The following is a 23,528-nucleotide window of genomic DNA, read 5'->3' on the forward strand; positions in this document are numbered from 1 at the left end:
TTTTTTACAGTTTAGTAAAAAAAAAAAAGGTTTTGTCCTTCGCTCGTCTGCTTCGGATGGGTTTGACTACAATACTAATTAAATATTCAAAATTAATTAAGTTTTCCAATTCAAATGCATGACCCCCCCACCCCCCAAATGCATTTTTGTTTATTTGTTTTTGACTAAATAAGTCATTTTCTTTCTTTTAACTAGACTTTGTCCTTTTATTTGTACCATGTATGATTATTTATAGCGAATAATTTAAACTTTATAATGAATTTGATATAAAATAATGAGGTCCTGGTCAGAAATAATCCACTTCCCCAAACTGAGGTTTATCCCTTTAAATCAGGTTAAAATGTGTCCTTTGTGTTTTAAAAGTCACTGATTTACTCTGAAACCAAAAATAAAACAAACTGCATGCTAAAGCTAGAATCCACAAAGCTCGGGGGACAGACGGGAACAGACTCGGCATCTTGCAGGAAAACGATGCGACAGATCCTGGAAGCCAAAACAAGTTTTGAGGCTTCCGACTGTGTTCCAGACTCCAAAACAAGCACAGATATGTAAAAATAATAAAAAATACAATCTACATCGAGGCTCATATGTGGAAAACTTCTGCGAAATATATATTTATATATAAAAGACGACCTATGTGCATCTAAAGTTTTATTTCTGTTTATAATATATTCATTAATTAAGACACTGCTTGTGAATCTCTCGAGGAGCGGTCCTCGGACGTCCTAAGTGGAATGTCGGTCAGTCAGTCCACTGGGCTCGTGGTGCAGCTGTTGGTGCCGGTGTTGTGACTCTGGGGCCCTTTTGCATAGCCTTTAGCAGTCTGCTTCAGTGTGTGAAGCTGCACGGGGGCCCACTCCGAAGGCACTGCCCGGCCTGGTCCAGTCCAGCAACGGAGCGCCAGCGACGACAGCATTCCCAGCCGCTGCAATCCGCTTCAGTCGGAGCGCAGGAATAAAGACAGAGAAAGAAGTCCAAACCCGGAAACCCTCTGTTTGGTGGGCCTGAGGTCAGGAGGTGGCTCTGATGTTACTGGTTTCAGTGTCAGGCACCAGAACAGGAAACGGGGGAAGAAGTGCCGGGAGAGCAGGGCCTGGTGTCCTCACGGTCCAGCTGGGGGGGGGGGGGGCGCATTGTGCTCACTGCTGGTGTTCTGGATAACCTGGCAGGTGGAGCTCAGCCTCCTCTCTCACAGTTCCGTCACATGCAGAGGGTAGCTGGATGGCGGGTGTGGCGGCGCCTTGGACTGCAGCCGGTGGATGTGGCAGCTGTGGCACAGGAGGTGTCCTTCCAGCGGGTAGCAGCGATGTCCTTCCTCATCGTTCAGCTGGAGACCGCAGTCCTGACGGAGACACGACACAAACACAGTCAGCCTGGACCGGATGTCTGAGCTCCCCTAGGCTAACCGGACCAGAACCAGGTCCGGCTCGGACCAGATCCAGCTCCGGCTCGGACCAGATCCAGATCAGACCAGATCCAGCCACGGCTCAGACCAGATTCAGATCAGACTCAGACCAGATCCAGCTCCGACCAGGTCTGGCTTGGACCAGGCCCAGCTCAGACCAGATCCAGATCAGACTCAGACCAGGTCCAGCTCAGACCATATCCAGATCCGACCAGGTCCAGCTCGGACCAGATCCAGCTCAGACCAGATCCAGCCATGGCTCAGACCAGATTCAGATCAGACTTGGACCAGATCCAGCTCCGGCTCGGACCAGATCCAGCTCCGGCTCAGACCAGATCCAGCTCCGGCTCAGACCAGGCCCAGCTCAGACCAGATCCAGATCCGACCAGGTCCGGCTCAGACCAGATCCAGCTCCGGCTCAGACCAGGCCCAGCTCAGACCAGATCCAGATCCGACCAGGTCCGGCTCAGACCAGATCCAGATCTGGCTCAGACCAGATCCAGATCAGACTCAGACCAGGTCCAGCTCAGGCCAGATCCAGATCCGACCAGATCCAGCCACGACGCGGACCAGATCCAGCTCCGGCTCAGACCAGGTCCGGCTCGGACCAGATCCAGTAGTTGTGCGATGAGGACTATAAAACACTGTAAATGTATATAATAAGAGGATAACAAAGAAATGTATTAATATTGAATTATTTTAAACGTGCATATTCTTCCGAATTTGTTGAGCTTTTCAGTGACGAGTGCGTTTCAGTAATATTTACGACGCTCGTCGGAGAGCGAGTTAATCCTGAGAGCTTGGAGGTGAATCCTCTGAGCAAACTTCACCTCTCAGCTCCGCTGCAGACAGTAAAGACAAACCCAGAAGCTTTACACAAACCTGCTGACCACTAACGATTCACAAACTAAGTATGAATGGGTCTCACTTTCAAGATCCCATCTATGTTACCAACAGCAAAGGCTCCGGGTGTGTTACTGGATACAGATCGTTTTGTTTCTGTATTTAAGGACCTGCAGAGGGATGCGGCTGCAGACTTCAGCCTCAGCCTGCAGCTGGTCTGTTGAATGATTACCTGCTTCTTACATAACGACCGAATCAACATCTAGGAAGAAGAACGTCAGTCATTCAGAAACATTCACAGCGAAAAGAGCAAAAGGTCTCACAGATTTGATGAATAATTTGGTTTTTGTCATTCCTGGATTATGAATCATCTGCGAGAAAGCAATGAGGTGGATGAGAGTACCATCACCCCCAAGCTGAGATCAGAGTGCTGGAATTTTGCTTTTTGTCAATGAGTCATGGAGTCGAGCTTTAACCTCGATGCCCATCTCAAACGTGTGTGTGTGTGTGTGTGTGTGTGTGTGTGTGTGTGTGTGTGTGTGTGTGTGTGTGTGTGTGTGTGTGTGTGTGTGTGTGAGGACACAGTGCTCGCTGCAGGGGGCGCCTCACCTCACAGTGGTAGCACTCCACATGGTAGTCTTTGTCCATAGAGACAACCCTGATAGTCTCTTCAGAGCCCTGTCAGAACAAAAAGTAAATGTTTATTTTATCATTTATTTCTAGAAAAATATAACAAAAATAAATAAAACGGGCCCTTTCCACCTGCAGATCCTCCACCAGGGGGCAGTAGACTGGATATGACAGGGTTGTGATGAAAGTACTAATCCTGATGATCTCCATCTTTGTTCTTTTTTTTTAACACAGCTTAGTAAAAATATTGTACTTTACATGTTTTGGCTCTTAACTCTAGCCGTCATCAGAGATCGCCGGTGTTGGCGGCGTCGCTTCTGCTTATCCGCGAGCAGCAGAGGACGGTGTCGCCCTCTACTGCCTTGCTGATGACACTGTCCCGCGTGTGATCCGACGGTGACACTCCATCATCTCTGCTCGTGGGTTTGTGTCCACGTCTCCGTATTTCTGTCGCTTCCTTAATCCATCTTCTGTATTTTTGTTGTTCTGTGTTATGATCCGTGTGCTGTCCCAGTCCATTAACGGGTTTTCTCATGTGCAGAGGTCTGTTACAGCTAGGCCTGGGACGATAACAAATTTTGATGGACGATACATTGTCCAACAAATTATTGGTGATAAACGACATTATTGTCGACCTTATTGAGCCCAAAATAACCACTTATGTAATGTTATATATCACAAAAATGCAACTCAAGTGATATGTTTCAGCTGTAATGAAACATCGGAGCGTTGTTTGTTTCCTTTGAGGTTGTAGAGATCTTCGTTAGACAATCTCTGAAAATACCAATCTCTATCCTCCTTCACAGTTTTACTCCTTGTTCTTTTTATCCATCTTTTTGACTCTTGTTCTGCTTCAACTTCAGCTGCGGCTTCCACTAGCAATGCGAGTCATACACCTAAAATGGCGGTCAGGGGGTGTGGTTGACATGCAGATCACGTGTCTGACAAGGACCGATATATCGAGGCTGGAAATTTTATTGAGTTCATTTTCATCTATCGCACGATGAATTGATTATCGTCAGCTCTAGTTACGGCTGATTTTTTTATTGTACTTTCTGCTCCTTGTTTTGCTGCTCTTGTGTGCTCGACTTGTTTCCTTCTCACGCTCTTTGATGTTCTATTGTCCGTGTGTTGAGTCGGCGTCCAGTTCCCCCATGTATTGCAGAGTTTGCATGGGATTTCTATATGACTCCACATCTGCTGGCAGTGGCGGATTTGGCAATTTGGGGGCCCAAGGCGAACACAGACATGGGGCCCCTTACACTAAATTTTCGACAATCTTATCTTTAACTGGATTTGCGAAACTCTCCCCTCTTCTGACACGAGTTATTTTCACTTTTTATTAGTCCTCCTCTTTTTTCATGTCTTTTCTCCCTTTGAGTGCTCCTGTGCTTCTGCCTTTCTTTATTTTTTTTCTATTTTCCATTTTGGTCTATGTTTTCCTCCCTTTAAACGTTTTCCATTGTCTTTCCTTTTCTGCTTCCTTTTGATGTTTATGTTGAAAAACGACGTCACTTTTGAAGTGAAGATAAAAGCTTTTTTTAAAGCATGCTGCTTCTTTCTCTTATTGGAGCCACTAGGATAACTCCATCTCATGCTTAATGTTTTGACTACCGCTTCGAGTTTGTTACGAATGCTCCCGCCTCTCTTCTTCTTCTGCTTTTTCTTCTTCTTCTTCTTTGTGGTCTTATGGCACTTGGCAAACAACAATTTGGTGCATTACTGCCACCAACTGGATTGGAGTGGAATGACTACCAATCACTTCCTGTTTGTGCATCGGCGTCTTAAAGGAATAGTCCAATGTGGGATTAACAGAAGGGTGCCGGCAGTCAGGGCGAGGGGGCCCCCTGATGTTGGGGGCCCCAGGCGGCCGCCGACCTATGCCTAATGGTAAAACCGCTTCTGTCTGCTGGTATCTTGTCCTTTGGGTGTACTAATCTTTTTCTGACCATCACGTATGGTTTTTTGTTGGTGTGTTGATTTTATGTTTTTTACACTGTTGTTATTATTCTTTCCGTTATGCCTTTGATATATGGAAGGGTTATTACTGGTTTTGGTTCTGGTCTTTCTGTGTTTCTGGTTCTTTTTTTTTTTGGTTTGTTTTTCTTTTTTTTCGTCGTGGTCTGTTGTTTTCATATTGCCTGTGTTGGGTATCCGCCGGTTTTTTATGCAATTTGTACGTGTCTATCCACTAGTTACGGTCTCGTTCTTCTGTTATTACATTTGCTCTGTGGTATAACATTCTGATAACTGACATCTTATGTATCGTGGGATGTTCCGATGTCCATAATACACATGTGTTGGTTTCCTGTATGTGTTTGTTTTTAGGGTTGCGTCCGTCTGCCTGGTTATTTTTCATGTGGAGGGCGACGCCGCCGGCAAATTCTGATGACGGCTAGAGTTCACAGCTGTGTAAAACAAGAACAAAGTAATGGATTATGAAAATACACACAGAATGAACATATAAAAAAATACTAATCCTGATGTTCCATCTAGATGCTAAGGCAGTGAACCTGAACTGATGATCCGTGGGCCACATCTGGCCTGCCAGACCTTTCCACCCGGACCCCCAACCCTTCGGAACCAAACAACTCCCAGGTTTAGCAGTAAAATTCATTGTCCCAAACATCAATAATGGTTTACATATATCAAACACAACTAAAACTACAATAAAACCAGTTTAGATGACAAACAAAGCCATTTTAAATATTTTAAATTAAGATACTATAATACTTGAACTTTATTTTAGAGGAGCATGTGGCCCTCTCGGTGTCTGCTGGAAAAAACTCCGGCCTTGAACAAATTTAGTTGAAGAACCTTCTTTAAGCTCTCATTCACTCGTTTTTTTTCCCAATAGATCCGAAAATGGCAGCTTGTCACACACCCACAGGCTCACAATGACATTGTGACATCATCTAAGACTGTTCCTGCTTTTTTAACTCATTCGCTGCCAGCGTTTCTCACAGTTTTTACTGTTTTTTGTGAGTGACAGAACGTTGCGCGCTAGGATGATGTCAACGCCAAAAAAACAACTAAAACAAAGCGGAGACTCACCTCTTACATCAGGAAGAATCCACGTGTTTCGAGCGTTATCCGTTCTTTCATAATCCGTTGTTGAATTGTGATCGGCAGAAGCTTTTCCGGTTCGCGCCTCACTTTTTTTACAGCAGCGGCCCAAAACGATCTCCTAACACATGGATGTTCTGCTTCCTGATCACGTGACGTGTGACGTACGTGGATGAAGATCGGCTTTAGAGCTGAGATGTTTGTTCTCACGGTGCGGGGGCTCGTTCCGATGCTCACACAGTAAAAAAAATGCAAATGAAGACTTTAGTCATCATTGGCAGTGAACGAGTCAACGTTAGTGCATTATTAAGCATTAATAATCAAATTATACCTTTATTAACTCAATTCACTGCCATTGACGACTAAAGTCGGCATTTACATTTTCTGGATGCACCGGGAGTGATACATTGGCTACTGCTGACGCTAAAAACACAGAATTCCCTGTGAATTAAAATTTAATTTTAAACTGAAGGTCATGTGAAGGTTTCTAACTCATTCACTACCAATGACGACTAAAGTCGTTCATTTGCATGTTTTTACTGTGTGGGCGTCGGACGAGCCCCCGCACCATGAGAACAAGCATCTCAGCTCTAAAGCCGATCTTCATCCACGTACGTCACACGTCACGTGATCAGGAAGCAGAACTTCCATGTGTTAGGAGATCGTTTTGGGCCGCTGCTGTAAAAAAAAGTGAGGGGCAAACCGGAAAAGCTTCTGCCGATCACAATTCAACAACGGATTATGAAAGAACGGATAGCTCTTGAAATGCGCAGATTCTTCCTGATGTAAGAGGTGAGTCTCCTCTTTGTTTTGGTTGTTTTGGCGTCGACATCATCCTAGCGCGCAACGTTCTGTCACTCTTAAAAAAACTGTAAGAACGGTGAGAAACGCTGGCAGCGAATGAATTAAAATAGCAGGAACAGTCTTATCTAGACTCGGATTAGCCATTAGCTCATCAGCCCTGAAGCACATAAACTCTATTTCTCTGAACAAAGGCTGTTCATGTAGCTGACTAGACAAAAACATCCTACAAAGTGCCCCCCCAAAGGCCTTTATAATTTAATCTCCTGTCTTCTCCTGCAGATTAGGTTTGGATTAAACCCTTTACAGAAAACAAATCCAGGAACTGTTTCGACTTTTTTTCTTTAAATGATTTGGAAATGATCTAATCTGATAATCTTAGATTAAAGGATAAAAATGGTAATTTAGAATAATCCCAGACCTGCTCATAAAAAATGAATAATCTGATTACATCACCAGCAATCAACAATCCCAAATCGCAACTCAGGTTTCTAAAATTCTGTATTTGGACAAGTTTTCTTAAACAGACTAAATAAAAACTTTTCCAGGCACCGTTGGACCGCGAACCAAGTAAGAGCAAATCTCCTTCCTTTGGCTGCTAAAATCAAACTTCTGCTATTAGGAGGAAAGTGATTAGAGGTGTTGTTGAGATAGATTTCTCGTTAACGTGGCTCAACATTTATGGATTGAAAACACTTTCAAATGTATTTTTATAATCTGAGACGTTTGATTGTTTACCTGTGCTGGAAGGATGGGTTGGTTGCACGAGGCACACTTGGGAGCAAAAACTCTAACAAAGACAAAAGCAGGAAAAACAAAACATTACAACATTTCCTGGGGACATTCCTGCCGCTCAGCAGCGAGCTTTTCCTTACGTGTGGTAGTCTTTGACACAGTAGATGTTGTTTTCTAGGTCCACAGTGAAAGGCACTCCATCTAAACCCTCTTTACACACAACGCAGCGGAAACAGCCGGGGTGGTAGGACTTTCCAAGTGCCTGGAGGATCTGAAGAAACAAGGTATGAGAAGGTGTCACTGAGAAAATGGGCGGAACCAGAAGTATGGCGGATCTTACCATCTCCATGATGAGGTGACCACACACGAAGCACTTCTCTGCTGTCTGCTGGAAACCAGAGTACTGCGGGTGAGATGATGAGATTTATTTAGCTCAAAGAGAACTTTTGGAAGATTTTAGTCTTTGTAGAATCAGCTGCGGTGGACGTGAACATCTGGAGGAGACTTATTTTAATACCAATACTAAAAAAAGCTAAATGGACCGTAGTGAGAGTACTTGTGTTCGTCTGTTAGCAAAATATCTCATGAGCAGCGGGACAAGTTTCTCAGAAAGTTTGAAATGGATGCTCATCTACAGCTGATTCGCTTTCGGAGAGTGGACCATCCAAAATGGCTGCCACCGCTAAAGTTTGGTGTGGAGGTAACTTCACTCAGTCACATCAAACATGCCGAGCTCTAACTGATCAGAGTTGGTCTCAACAGACTCCAAATGTTAGCCTTGAAGTTCTCGTTACCATAGAAACCGTGTAATGCTTGTTCTTTTTGAGGCACTATCAGTCACTCTCAGTTTCACGTGCAGGCCCCATCACCTGCATTAGCCACAGACAGGAAACAGACAAGGAAAGCGATCGGGTCAGAAAAAGCATTAATGGTCCCGCCCACCTTGGCTTGGGATTGCCCACGGGAAGGAGAGAGCAGGGCGCGTATCGGCTAATAGCAGCTAACTGTTAGCATTAGCAACGACACAACATTTAGGCTTGGGCCGTTTGTGGAGATTAAACATCAACATTAAACTTATTAACCATCAAAGAGCGAACGAAGGCAGCGGAAGAGTTGCATTGCTGTAAGCCAATCAGAGGCAAGATGTTTGAATATTACGAATATTAATAAGTAAGTCTTTTTCTGCCCCTCGCTCCTCTGACTAATTTCTACTTTCTGAAACGGGAGCTTTTTTTCTACAAGAAATGACTCACATTCGTTCGTTCGTTCGTTCGTGCACACCAGAGACCACTGGAGATTTGATGAAAAAACAAATGAGATGTTTAACTTTTAGGCTGGACCAAGTTTGTTAGTGAAAGACCTCATGAACCACTGCACAGATTTTCATGAAGCTCTCAGAAAGCAACTATTTATCCTTTTAAGTCAACAGAATTCAAGATGGCCGAAAACACAAAACTCATGCAGCGGTGGATGACCCAATTAAGTTCTTATTGAAAAACCCTTCGATTACCACCAGCAGAGGAACTGGAACCATCAGGTTCCCTTTAAACCAGAACTCGGGGTAAAGGTGACCATCTGTGGTGAGCCACCCCCTCGGGGTCATGACCTGATGACACAGAGGGGCCTGGTGGAGGGAGGAGACGCAGCTACCAGGTGGAGGTGGGGGGCAGCCCTCATGACACCGCTCCAGATCTACCATCTGCTGCCACCTCCCCCTCTGACTCCTCCATCCCCCTAAAGGGTGACGGGGCAGACTAGCTGGGTCTCAGCCTGAAGACGATGAGATTAATCTCATCCCGTCAGGTCAGCCCCCCACCTCCAAGTGTCAGAGGCAAAAAACAGGAACCTGAGTGTTTCCTAACAGCTCTGAGAGGAAGCTGCTCATAAACAGGAAGTGTAGTCAGCAGATGAGATGGAGCATTAAGAGTTCAAACCGTTTAGAGGAACCAGTTAGATCTCCTTCCTCCGTTTGGACACAATCCTCTGGAGTAAAGCAATAACCGGCAGATTCACAGACTTTTTATCTCGCCAGCTTCTACGTGTAAAGGAGAGCGTGTCCATCCAGAAGTAGACAGCCACCTCCTGCGTGTCCAAACTAAACAGTAAGGATGGGAAGGAGCTCCCCTGGGAAATTAGTCTGAATTACGGGGGATGGTACTCAGCTTCTAATGATGTCAAAGTCCTAATCTGAGCTTCTCCGCTCTACCTGCAGCCTCCATCAGCCCTCCAAGAGGCGGAGGTCCATTTGTGAAGGTGCGGTGGACTTACCAGGAAGTCTTCCTCACAGTAGACCTTTCCGTTGACGTTGTAGAAGGCTTTCCCTCGAAGCCTTCTCCCTGGAGAAAAGAACACGCGTGAGGAAATTAGAAATGTGCTTCCAACTATGAGACATGATGATTCAATACTTAAGATCAGCAGTGAGGCCAGAACTTTATTTTTCTAGTGCAAAACTTTGATTTTTTCCAATAAAAGTAAAGCGTTCTCTCTCCTCGATGCAGAAAACACCACAGGATAAGAGGAACTGGATGTGAGGCATCCAGGGACCAACAGACTGCTGCTACAGTAAACACTAAGCATTCAGATAATAGGCATGAACCTTTCAGCAGGGCAGCTTAAACCGGTTTGGATCACTTTTCATGTAACTATGCAGAGCGTCTCTTATCACCTGAAAACATCATAACGTATAAATGACAACAAGAACAGATCCTGCTATCTAAGGCGGGGTCAGCAGGGAAGCATCTGAAGCAGCGGCTCTGACGATGGAGCTCGGCTGAACCCTGAGGAGGTCACACGTTTGCCGCATTGCTGCAACAACAATCGGAGATCAACCGACGTGGGGTTTCCTATTGCCCATACCGATATCTAGAGGTCATGATGGACGATATGTGCTGCTGATTTTTTTGGGCCCATATCAGAAACGCTGCATCGTACCTTTGAAGGGACTATAAGGAAGTTAGACAGGCAAAACATGTATAGAAATAATAAATGTCTTCTTCATACATTCTCCTGCAATGCCCTGGTCCTGTAGAATGAGCCCTGGCATTTTTACTGTGATTGCCTGTTTTTCTGTAAAATCACAGAAAAAGAGAGATGCTCGGGTCGAGCAGGCTGCTTCATGCGCGTTCACGCTCAGGCATCGCCCGTAGCATTTGCTATCCGTAGCTTTAGCAGCAGAGAGAGAGGCAGTGCCACTTTGTCGCTGTTCCTAACGCCTAGTGACAAAGCTAGCTACATTTCTGAGGACCCTTAGCTACTTTCTGTAGAACTTTCTTCTAGATATTTCCTGCAAATTAGCAGCAAAATAGCCATTTTCGCTCCGAACCGTTCTTTGGTTTGACGTTTCAGCTGTCATCAAGGATATAAAAGTTACAGATACTGTGATTGTCACTGGCGCTTTAGCTCACCTAGTAAGATGTCGGACTCTCGTGCAGAAGACCTGGGTTCGATCCGGATGTGAACATAGTTCATTTAGAGTTTCTTTTTTACATTAATGATATATTTTTTTTACAGTAAGATGCCCAAATTTTTATTTGAGACTCGCCGAACGGCATTGAATTCACAGATAAAAAAGATGTGGGTTCAACTTTCATTTTGGAACGATTTTTCAAGCAAGGGAAGGGAATGATGTGAGCATGCAGGAGGACTGACCCATCATAAACCTTTACGAGCATAAAAATTCAAAACTCTGTAAAGTCACTTTAAAGACCTCCATTCCTGTTTTTAACCAACTCTAAATCATAATTCTGAGCACAAAATGAATATTCAACAGTTGGTTCAAAAACTGGTTCAGGTTCAGAAACGTGCATCAGCTGATGTCGTTAGTGAAATTTTAATGTGTAAATATGACAGAAAACATCTAGATATCGGCCCATGACATCTACACATCAGAAGAGGAAAAACCCCGTCGGTCGATCTCTGGATCTCCCCCCAGCTCGTCCCCGTTGAAGTTCATGCGTCTCTCCAGCAGCACGACACCTGCGGATCTCCTAAAGCTGCCCCATCAGTCAGATTTAATAATCATCATCACTGATTTGATTGGTCTCCCAGCATGGATGCTCCCCCTCCTCTTTAATTTAAGAGATTTTTCTGGTTCAAACCCAGTTCTGGGATGTGGCTCCAACAGAGACATGGGTGGACGGGACAGGACGGAGGCTCCGCTCAGAGAACCGGGGAGGTCTCCGGGTCTGGAAGGTGCACACAAAGGCGTCAGTGCTGATGACTGTGTGGAGCGCTGCTAGGGGAGTGGGCCGACTGAGCAAATGGGGACATTCTTTCTGTCTGAGGTCACTAGCTGGTCCCATTCAGGGAGGGCACCCCCTCCCCCCACCACCCCCACCCGACTCCGGCCCTTTGTCACCAGACAGCGCTGCAGCGAGGCCGAACATCCTCGCACGGCCGGAGCAGCGCCCGCCGATAATCTGCATTCTAGCAGCAAACGGATTTGAGGCTAAACTTATTTAAATGTCACGTATGTTAAAGCAGAGCTCGTTGTCGAATGGGGTAAAACCGGACCTACGTCCTGGCATCTGCTCCTCCTGATATTGGCTGTCTGTAATATCTGATCATGCAGGCTCCATGCACTCCTGAATGAGGGTGTTGCCATGGAAATAAGCCTCTGTTTCATACAAGAAGACGACTGATGCGTCATCTTGTTGGGGGAATTATTTGACTAAGATGTCCTCTGGTGCAGCAGTTCTGGCCGGGCGTCGGCAGGCCTCAGCCTGGTCCTCTGAAGGGAGACGTCCACCTTTGTCCTCTGGTCACGTCTGCTCCCTCTGAGAGGAAATCTTGTTTAATAATTACAAGTGATATTCACACACCTGTCGGACTGGTTAAAGTTTAAACTTAAGTCCAGAACTATAATCTAGTATTGTCCCATGGAGTGGACAACAAGGCTCAAAACACGTCCCTCTACAAAAGACACTTCACCTGCTTTGCTGCCTCTCCTCCGTGTGTCCCTTTGGATAAAAGCACCAAATCACAAACATAAACTTAGTTTACGTTTGGGAAATGGACATCTGAGTTACTTTAAGAGATAATTCAGCCATTTTAATTGTTTTTCTGCACAAACCTAATAAATAATTACTTTTTGATGTTGTAAATATCATCCTGAAATACCTCAGATGACAGACGATCCAAGCAACCACGACCTGTTGTCTTTAAAGTGACAGTGTGCATTTTCCCTGGCGATAGGGGGCAGCACATACCTAAATCACTGCAAGCAAGCATTATTTTTGTGTTTGTATTAGACCTTATCAACAGATGGCCCTTAGGGTCAAAAATCCCTGGGAGTGCAACCTCCAGCAAATAACAAGAACATCAGATTCCCTTTCATCCCTGGCACTGGCTTCTGTAGAAGGAAATATGGCATCCAATATGGCGTCGCCCAGAGACTTAGACCCGCTCCCATGTATTTTAGACCAGATTTTTATGGTTACATGTTATGAAACTGCCAATATTTTTCAACAACTGGGCATCTTTTAATTCATTTACAACAACACTTCAGCAGTAGCTCAGGTGGTAGAGCGGGTCGCCTCATGATCGGAGGGTCATGGGTTCGATTCCAGCTCCCGCCAGGGGTATTCTGCTGTTGTGTCCTTGGGCAAGACACTTCACCCAACTTGCCTGTGTTGGTGGTGGTCAGAGGGGCCGACGGCGCCAAATGGCAGCCTCGCCTCTGTCAGACCTCCCCAGGGCGGCTGTGGCTACAACGTAGCTTACCATCACTGACAGTGTGTGAATGTGAGAGCGTGAAAGCGTTTTGAGTGTCCTAAACAAGCGCTACATAAGTTCGATGATGATGATTATCATTATTATTATTATTATTACATTTCGATGGGTTTTTCCAGAAATGAACAGCAAAAACTACACATTGTCACTTTAAACTGCTCCAATTTTCATAATTTCATTGAAGTTTGTGCAATGTCATTAACTAAGCTGGTAGTTTTGTGTATTTACAAGCATAAATGCAGGTTTTTCTGTGCATCCAGAGATCAGGCTCCCACCCCTCCTGTAGGAGCTCTGCAGCGGCGGCGTCCTGATCCCACAGCTGCATCGGCTTTAGGAGACAGCCCTTCAGTGGTGCTTTCTGGGCTTCCTTCATTAGAAAACACATGTGTGTCATTCTTGAAATGTTTGGCGATGTCTCCCAGACATGAGTGAGTCTAAATGAGGCTGAGCTGATCAGGCATGCAGCAGCAGCTCCAGTAGTTCATTCCCAAACGAGCAACTTTACTGTCATAATGAAACTAATAGGTTGGTGTCTGATTAGGAAAATACGTGCGAGCCACAGCAAGACAATGTAGTGAATCAGTGAGCCAAACACATATCAAAGAAAACCTTCGACTAGACAAAACAGCTGATGCAGACGTGAGTCACATCAGGTCACATTCCAGTTGGGGGTATTTGTCAACTTCCTAAATGTCAGACGCCTGCTGGGAAGTTTCAACATAAGATAACAACTTCTTCCCCTCTGAGGAGGAACTTGTTGCAAAAGCTTTGGGACGGTGTCGGTACAGGATCTGCTCGGGTGCAAGATCGGCTCGGGGTCTTTCGACTGCCGATGACGTCAAAGTAGTTGATTGGGTGAACATGAACTTCACGGAAGTTACGTAATCACGTTACGTTGTTATCACGGTCCAGGCAAATGTTTCTGTTGGAAAGATGGACAACTTTTACAAAGAAATCCATCATTTCCTCTTTGAAAATACACTTTTAGCATAGAGCTGCATGTATATTAGGGCTGAACGATTAACTGTGTGTGCAATTAAATTGCGATGTGACAAAAGGAGATTCTCTAATCGCAAAGACTGCAATTTGGCAACGAGTGGTTAGCGCAATGCTAATATACATGGAAAAACCCATAGGAGTGCTAATGCTAATATCACCGATTACATTCTTACAAATTATGAATTAGAAACGTGCCAAATGATTACATATGGAGTCTAATAGAAAGTAAAACTACCATCAATCAAATAAGTACAGAAAGGTATTTTAGTAAAGCCAGAAAACTTTTAACTCCAGAGTTTTGGCTAGCAGCTATGAGCGTAACTGAACTACGCATGGACAAGACGTCAAAAACTCTAAACACAAAATACTTCAATAAACGGGACACACTACTATTTCACAGGTGTTGCTAATACCTATGATCCTTCAAGGGATGTGCTCAAAGAGGAGTTCAACATTATGAATAAAATATAGTGTTTTATTTTACAAATACCATTATAAATACAAACTTACGTCGTAAGAAACATTATTTTAATAACAAAACTGCTAAATTCTTCCCAACAGTATACATGTGTAGTGTATTTTGTCCGAATGGGTTTGCCGTACTTTGACGTCATCGGCAGTCGAAGGACCCCGAGCAGATCCTGTACAGACACCGTAAGAGTGCTCGTCTTCACCAACTCAGAAATCAGGAGTTGCAGCTGAAAAAGATCCATGCAATCCCACCTGACTGCAATCAGGCTGATTAAGAGTCAGAATCCCCTCTCAGCACGGACCCGTCTGAAGCATCTCACTGAAAGAGCTCGCTGCACACCACCGCTGGGTTTCATCCCTCCCTCACATCGTTACCTCAAAAGCAACCCTAAGTGTTTCAACATTGTTACGACACTAAAACAAACAAACTGAAAATATCCTCCTCTGTTAGCGGGAGGATTTTATGCTCTGTTCTCCGTCTTTGGCAGAAAACTCAAGGTCTTGTCCTGCAGAACAGATAAATGGATTTGTGTCTTCACACAGCAGCTTCTAGCTGAGTTTTAAAGCCCATAACTGATCTGCTGCTGCTCCTCCTGTAAACCAGGTTCACGCTGAAACCAAAACACACACATACATCCCATAATAAGACCTAATGCACCACTCAGAGAAAACTCCTGCTGTGGGTGCACGCCACCTCTAAAGTGGTTAAGCCACGTGAAACATTTTGTTTTCCTGTGATAAAAAAAGAAAGAAAGACAAAAATCAAAGTTGTGGAAATCTTGGGAGTCCAACAGATGCTGCTGCTGCACACGGACGTATTCTGCAAAAAACCAAAGGCTGCAGCTGCGTGAACGAGTACGGTTATAGTTGGCATCACACGGAAATTTGTTCTCTTGTCACTTTTGGGAAAAACTGCTACATTTGCACCAAATTTATGTCAAATTTCTTGTTGCAATTTATAAGTCATCTTTTTTTAGACAATTTTATCACACCCAATACATTTTATTATCATTTTTTGATATTTTTTTCATTGCTTTTCCGGTTTTTGAAAAAGAACCTGAACTGACAGACTACAGAGGCTCACAACAACGCTGGACACTCGGAGAGGAAAACCAATATTTTATATAGCACCTCTCTAGATAACAAACACAAGGCGCTTCACAAGAATTAAATAAAACTTTAAAATGGAGAAGAATGAATGAATGAGACTGTTCTCCTAAATGATCTGAACATGCTAAAGTTCCAGCGAGGCCTGGTGACAATTCATCAGACGAAATCCCGTCTAATGAACATTTCATGAGCTCTCAGAAACTTCAACAGAGACCAATCACCAGACTAATGTGGATCCTTAGGCGTTAACTGGACTGAACTCATCCAACTGAGGCTGCAGAGAGGAGAGACACACAGGAGGAGGAACATATTTTCTCCCTCAGTCCCTTCTGTGTGTAAAATATTCACGTGTTCAGTATAAGGTCACTATGTCTTCAGTCATGAATCTGAGCCTAATACACACGGGTAGAACCTCCTATTTTGTGCACCCCATAAACAGTCCTGGTGCTGCAATTCCTCATGTTAAAAGTTCTGCCTTTCACATTATCTTTCCCGTTCTCCCCCTACTGCATATATATATATATATATATATATATATATATATACACACATACATACATACATATGCTTATTGGGACAATGTTTGTAGTAGTTTTAGATGGTTTGAAACTGAATCCAGTGTAGGCTATGTCAGTTTTCACTCTGGTTTTAGCTCTTTGCTTCACCTCCAAAGACATTACTCTCTTACTTTTACTTCCAGACTCTGCCATGAGGCCAACAAAAAGGCCAACTGCTTCCTAAAAAAGCTAACTAATAGCCTTTACGTGAGCTAACCAAAACCAATAGTGCCTAACCAAACCACCAAAGTTATTAGGTGCAGTTTCTGGTCGGCAGATGCAGCAGCGCAGTGTCCCATGGCAAAGTTTCTGGCTCAAGAACCACTGAAACCAGTTTTAAAAAAACAGCTTAGTGTTAGAAACTATTAGTGTTGCTTTAGTAAAAACACTGAAATGGGTCCTGATCCGATCTTATATTCTGGTTCATATGGTTGACGTTGGTAATCGTGTGCTTTTATTTCCTGGTTTAACAAAACTACCGAATGAAAGACGGAGCGTCCCACATACAGCAGGGTAGTAATTCAGACGTAGTTTGGTTCGAAGAAACTATGTAATCTAAACAAACAGACTCGTGTACATTTGAGAGCTTTAAAGTCCCGTTAGTCGTCACACTCTGGTGATGCTTTTTCTCCACATTTGACTCATCCCCTGGGGGAGCGGTGAGCTGCAGACATGTCTGCACTCAGGAACTATTTGGTGGTTTAGGCCCCCAATCACACCCCTTAATGCTGAATGTTAACTGGGTGAGGCATTGGGTCCCGTTTTTTAAGTTTTTGGTATGACCTGACCGTGGATTTGAACCCACGATCTCCGAGTCTCAGGGCGGACACTCTACCACTGAGCTGGGAAGCATAAACTAGGCAATTTAGCATTCTAACACAACTGTATGGCTTTTTGGAGCAAAAGTTGTTTTAAATACCAATAATTAGTGACTATTTGTTAGCCATCTAGCTAGCTGTGATTATTGCTAGGGTCGGATGACTTCTTCCTGTCCCCGCCCACTTTGGGGAACATCACCAGTGGGAACTGTCCTTTTCTTAGATAAAATAACTGTGACAAAACAACTCTTCATGATGACACAAATTTCCCATTAAGCTGGTTTCTCATCGGACTGTGAGACAGTTTGGGATCAAATTCCAAGCAGCGACTGCAGAGGAGATTCTGAAATGTCTCAAATTTTTTCCATATCCTAGAGGAAGTTCAGGGCCTCGCGGTCATGTTGCTGAAAAACAAAAAATACTTAGAAAATCTGCGGGAAAAGTTTCTGCTTGAAATGATTAAGGATTTGTTATGAACGTCTGAATTTCTCCACAATTTAGTTTTCATGCGTCAGAAAGAGCAAAACGTGTGGGACAACTTTGGGAGGAGTTTGAGACCAAAACTCGGATTAAAACTAGGGTAAACCAACTGAGACACTGAATTTGTCATATGCCTTTTGTGACGTAACTACTTATATATCATGCTTCATGAACACAAGTTCTGTTAATCTAATAGAAAATATGCATATTTTGTATTTTTATTCAGTGAGATGCACATTAAATAGCATTTAACTGCAATGTCTTAGGGTGTTTCTCAGGCTCTGTCCACACGTAGCCGGGGATCTGCCAAAACGTAGATATTTTTCTACGTTTTGGCCTGTCATCCACACGAAAACGGAGTTTTTTCACACAAAAACGGATCTTTTTAAAAACTCCGGCCAAAGTGAAGATCTGCGTTTTCTCCGTTTTGGGTGTCTGCGTGTGGACAGACAAAACCGGAGTTTTAAGGTCCGCAACGTCACTTTCCGCGACAAAAACAATGCTGACATCACGTGTGCGACCTGTGTTTACACTAGCCGACATCATGGATGCCCTCAGAGCTGCGCTCGCTTCATCAGTTGTCCAAGCGCTTTTTGCTTGTTTGTTTTTGCAAGCGGAATCACTGCTCCTTGAGGAAGACCACAGACGAAGGACGAGGTTAAGAACGGGGGAAGTACTGCCGCCTACAGGTCTGGCATGTCCTTAACAACGTATTTATCCGGGTACGTGTGGACAGAGTTTGTTTTTAACGAGGTGGTGTGGATGCAAGTTTCTGGAGGGGTGGATATTCGTTTTAAAAAAAAAAAACCGGCTACGTGTGGACTAGGCCTCAATGTCAAGGAACCTTGCCTTGATGTCTTGGCCCCGCCCCGGTTGCCTAGGAGATACGTCATCGGGAGCCGCCAAGACGTGTTCCAATGTTCATGTTCTACCGAGGCGTGTGTTCTCCGTTTGTTAGCCGTTTAGCTAGCTGAGCAGGGATACACGGGAGATGTCTTGTAGCCTAGCCTTGGTCAACAATTACCCACAATACACCGCGGTATTTTCAAAAGGACGGCGGATCAGAAGCCGGCAGCTACTTCGGGGACAATTTTCAAGTTTAAAAGTAAGTCAACTAATTTAAAATGTTTTTTTGGATCCAAAGAAGTTATCTATGGTTGGCTAGTTGCTTAGTAGTTGCAGCTTCGGTGGCTAGCGGGTAGTAACTCACTTATATTTTTAATTTAATAAACATATGCGTATAAAATATGATGTTATCTCCCGTGTCACGTGATGTTATGTGACCGCCGTGGAAGCTGCGGTTACGTGACGCAAGTCCGTTCCATTTAACCGTTTTCTTTGACCGAGGAAGGACAGTGTCCTCGTAAGCAAGGTGCCTCGCGGCGCAAGACATCGCCTCGCAAGGCCAGGCGCCTTGACACTGAGAAACACCCCCAAAGATCAAATCTGTACTGAAAAGACCCCGAACCGGGTCCTCTGCCGTACGTGTGGCGGCACAAGTACACAATCACTCTGGCATGTGTCTGCTGTTTAAAGTGAGTCCATAGCAGGGCCGGCCCCCTCTGATAAGCAGGTCTGGTACACTCTGTGACTGTGTGTGATTGAGGTCCTCCAGGGAAGGCTGGCTGAAGTGGTGGTGGGGAGGGTTTGCATTCTTGGCCATCTCATGAAAAAAGGGTGCAACCATCGGAGTAAGCCAAGAGGAGGGCTCAATTATGCATGGTTAAACAAAGCCCGGAGCTACCAGGGAGCTACGTCTCAGCGAACCGGCCTCACCGTGGGGCGCCGGACACCCGGAGGACACCAACGCACAAGGGACGGTGAACAGAAACCAAAAATCACAAACAACAGAACATGGCTCCTGATGAAGCACCGAGTAGTCGCCGTGCCAAGTGCAGGCTCTCTGGAAGCAGCAAACGTTTGTTTAGGGCATTAAAAACAAAACAGGCAGAACAATATTTTACATGTTTCCCAATAAACCAACCTGAGAAGCTCAGAAAAAGATTTCTCCAATAAACTCACCGATAATTCTCTCAGGAGACGTCCGATTTCTGTCTGAAGGTAATTACTTCCAGCACAGCTACCTCAGCCGGGCCCTCGGAGTAGTTTTAGTCTTCAGAGGAAATAATCTGGTTGAACATGTGTTTGATTCCACCAAAAGCAAAGAGTAACCGTCTTTGTTCTGGAAATGAAAGCTGACCTCTGAACAAAACCCCTAAAAGCATCATAAGGACGTCCGAAACAGCTTTTAACCAGTCCGGGGGCTCGGGTTTTTTCCTCTCTCCCTACAGAAAACCCAGCAACCACAGCAACTAGACACTCAGCATTCGGCCCCCTCTTTTCTTCCAACACACAATAAATCTGAAAATATGTGGCTTTGGTTACATGTAAATTATAGGCAGCTCTTCCGGAGCCCGAGGGCTCTGAGCAGAGCTCTACGACACATTCAGACTGAAAGAATCCATCAGGACATCTTCCTGTTGTTTGTCCGCGGAAACAGGAGAGGTGGTCTGGAGTTGTGTGGCAAGGGGCATACAGAAACACACACACACACACACACACACACACACACAATACTGAACTTTGACTAAGAGCAGACTTAATTACAGTCGTGGAGAAGAAACACGCCAGGATTTGATTTCTTTGAGGCTTTATGAGAGTTTAAAAATATATATTTTAAAGGGATTTTTTTTTGAGAGGCTGAACAGCCTCAGAGCCCCACAAGACTGACAGGCTAACGGCTAGTCTGAACAAATAGTTGCTGCCATCTTAAATTTCTACTTTTTCCCCATTTTGACTATAAATAAATGTTAAACAATAATGTTTTTCACACTAAAGTAATACCTAATTTAATAATCCTCTAATATATTTATTCTTGAATTTTTTAAACTATAAATAGCAAAATAAAAATTTAAATAATAGATCAGTATGAGCAGGCATCACTAGAAAATCACCACCTATAAGGTAGAATTAGAGAAATTACGTTATACATAAAGCCTTTCAGTCAAATATATCTCTATTTTTGTGCAGAACTGACACTGATGTTGAGATTCCAACAGGAATTTCTTGATATTCCTGCAAAATAACCATAAATAGTGAAACTGGGGCACTGACGATATGAGGGGAAACTGATGCCATTTTAAATCAGCAACAATACACTTTAGAACAAGAAGAACCCAACCTTGTTATTTTCACATTAAATGGCTAATTTGGCTAAAATAACAGCTTCCTGCAGGATTTCACTCCAGGGTGCACTGGGGGTGCAACGTTTAACCGGTTATAAAAAAACAAACAAACACACAGAGCTCCATGTGGAACGGAAATAACACCCTGTAAGTGAACTGCTTTGAAAATAAGGAGTTTGGAGCCGTTTTCAGATGGCAGCTTTGAGCTTGGTTTCATTCCTAGCCATTAGCTTATCAATCATAAAGAATGTGAAGAAGAAGAAAATATCATTTCTATAGCGCCTCTCAAGATAAAAATCACGAGGCGCTTCACAAAAACAAAAAATGTAAAAATATAAAAAAGCATTTAGAAAATGTTTACAAATATATTTAAAATGAGCAAAAAATAGACAATTGCGATTAAAAAAATGTAAAGAAAGAGAGAGAGTGAACAGGAAAGAGGGAAATCAGTGGATCCTGAGGAAGGTGGAATAGGTGGGGAGAGCAGAATAAAGAGAGAGAGGTGAAGAAGGTCATACAAAAGCCAGCTGGAACAAGTGAGTCTTCAGCTGCTTTTTAAAGGAGACCACTGAGTCCACTGATCTCAGGCTCAGGGGGAGAGAGGTCCAGAGTCTGGGGGCCACAGCAGCAAATGATCTGTGAACAGGTAGGATGGGAGTTGTGTGTGTGAGTGTTTGTGGTGTGGTGTGTGTGCGTGCGTGCGTGTGTGTGTGAAAACCACAGAGCTCCATGTGGAATGGAAATAACATCCTTTAAGTGTCTGGAGCCGTTTTCAGATGGCAGCTTTGAGCTTGGCTTCATTCCTAGCCATTAGCTTATCAATCATAAAGAATGTGAACAGGTAGGATGGGTTGTGTGTGTGTGTTCTTGTATTTATTACATACTGAGGACCATTTTGGCCATTTTCCCTACAATGTGAGGACAATTTTTTGGTCCTCACTTTTTTTAGAAGCTTACCAAGAAGCTTACTATACCAGTTAGAGATATGGTGTGAAATAAGTTTTAGTTAAGGTTAGGGTTAGGAATAGATCAGGATTGGTTATGGTTAGGGTTGGGGTGTGAGTTAGGCACAGTGGAGTCACAAAAATGAATGGAAGTCAATGGACGGTCCTCACTATGATAGAAAGACGTGTGTGTGTGTGTGTGTGTGTGTGTGTGTGTGTGTGTGTGTGTGTGTGTGTGTGAGGAAGAGGCAGATAAACTTTTCTGCAATTTCAGCTAAAATTCTTCCCATGTGTCGGGGTGTGTGGGACTGGACGTAAACACTCAGACTGGAACCAAAACTTTATTTTTAAGGAAGGAAGTAGAATCCACCCAGCGGTACTTGAGATATTTTCCTAACACACACACACACACACACACACACACGATAAATGTCTTACATGGCATATGAAACAGGAGCTCAATAAACAGGCAATGATGCTCCAAAACCACGACTTCAGGTAGGATTTGCGTTCCAGACTCCTCTAACTGACGGCTGTACTCACCACACGAGCAGCAGGTGAAGCAGTTGGTGTGATAGAGGTTCCCCATGGCCTGGCAGGCCTGGCTGGCCCCGTACACACCCTTCCCACACTTGACACAGATACCTGCCGAAGGCAACAAGGCAGTGATTTATAAAAACGTTTGTTTCAGCGCAGAATGAACACAGACAGCGAGCCCAGACTGGAAATGTTGAGAGGAGAGCGACACGCTGCTAAACAGCAAGGAAGAGTTTCTAGAAGACAAAACAACCGGACTCTTGCTGCGCCCCGGCTTCTCCAGCGGGGAGCTGACGGAGGCCCGTCACCCGTCAGGAAAGTAGAAACAGAACTTGTGATCCACCGTGAAGCCAAACAGCACGAGAAATTCTCTGTTTTTATGAAAATGTCAGACCTGCAGCTCCAAACCTAACAGGAAAAAAGTGACTTTGGGTTTTTTTTATTTTACTTTGCTGCTCATGCTGGAGTTGTTATTTCTGAGGGTTACAACAAACTGGAAAAAGGCAGAATACCACAGAAAATATAAAATTACATTAAAAAGTTCTGAGAATGAAAAAAAAAGTGTCAGTTCTGAGGGAAAAGTTGCTGCAGCCTGAACCAGAACTACACGTTAAATCAGATAAAAACCTTTGGAAACTCAACACGGACAAGAGAGAATAAAATAAAAAGTAATTCAAGTTACTTATTCCAACAAAGTTTAATATTAAATCTTAGATTTTACCCATTTCAGGAAGGTTTTTCTTAACAGAAGCTCTCGCGTCCCGCTTCAGTCCAACCAAAGGTACCAAAGCTACTCTAACTTCAGGGTTCAGATGATCTACAGGGACGTCCGCAGAAGGCTTCAAATCGATCTAAATAAAAACAAGACGAGCTCCGGTGAGGTCGCGTTCCTCAGAGTGCGTCGGTGCGGAGACTTGATGGGGTAAGTCTGGGGTCACGGTGCCCGCAGGACCCAAGTGGGCCGAACCGACGCGACTCGGAAGCAGGATCTGGTGTAAAATCAGATCAAACCCAGATAAAATCCAAGGAGCGAGTCCCACAAGTCACGGGCAAGACTGGAGTGCCACTAGGATAAAGGATGAGCTTCGACAGCAAAGCATCCGGTTAAGTTTTTAGAATCAGATTTTTGTTTACATTCAAAATAAATCAGACACAGACGTTTAACTCTCCTAGCGAAAGTTGGTCATTTTAACCTTTTTTTTAAATTAAAGTTAAAA

At 44.1% G+C, this 23,528-nt stretch overlaps 1 protein-coding gene across 1 annotated transcript in view; it reads right to left on the reverse strand.

The window, feature by feature from the left end:
• Positions 1-1,076: 1,076 nt before the first annotated feature.
• The window catches only part of wtip (WT1 interacting protein), a 29,305-nt gene continuing 6,853 nt past the window's right edge, over positions 1,077-23,528 (reverse strand). The window contains exons 2-8 of the mRNA XM_015954070.3: positions 22,318-22,419; positions 9,749-9,816; positions 7,821-7,883; positions 7,621-7,751; positions 7,484-7,535; positions 2,858-2,926; positions 1,077-1,342 (exon numbers count right to left, since the gene is read on the reverse strand). Of these exons, the coding sequence (XP_015809556.1) occupies positions 1,190-1,342; positions 2,858-2,926; positions 7,484-7,535; positions 7,621-7,751; positions 7,821-7,883; positions 9,749-9,816; positions 22,318-22,419 (638 nt within the window). The 3' untranslated portion in view covers positions 1,077-1,189. The remainder of the gene's footprint in view (positions 1,343-2,857; positions 2,927-7,483; positions 7,536-7,620; positions 7,752-7,820; positions 7,884-9,748; positions 9,817-22,317; positions 22,420-23,528) is intronic.

Source organism: Nothobranchius furzeri, chromosome 9 (assembly GCF_043380555.1).
Source record: "Nothobranchius furzeri strain GRZ-AD chromosome 9, NfurGRZ-RIMD1, whole genome shotgun sequence".
Lineage (NCBI taxonomy): Eukaryota > Metazoa > Chordata > Actinopteri > Cyprinodontiformes > Nothobranchiidae > Nothobranchius > Nothobranchius furzeri.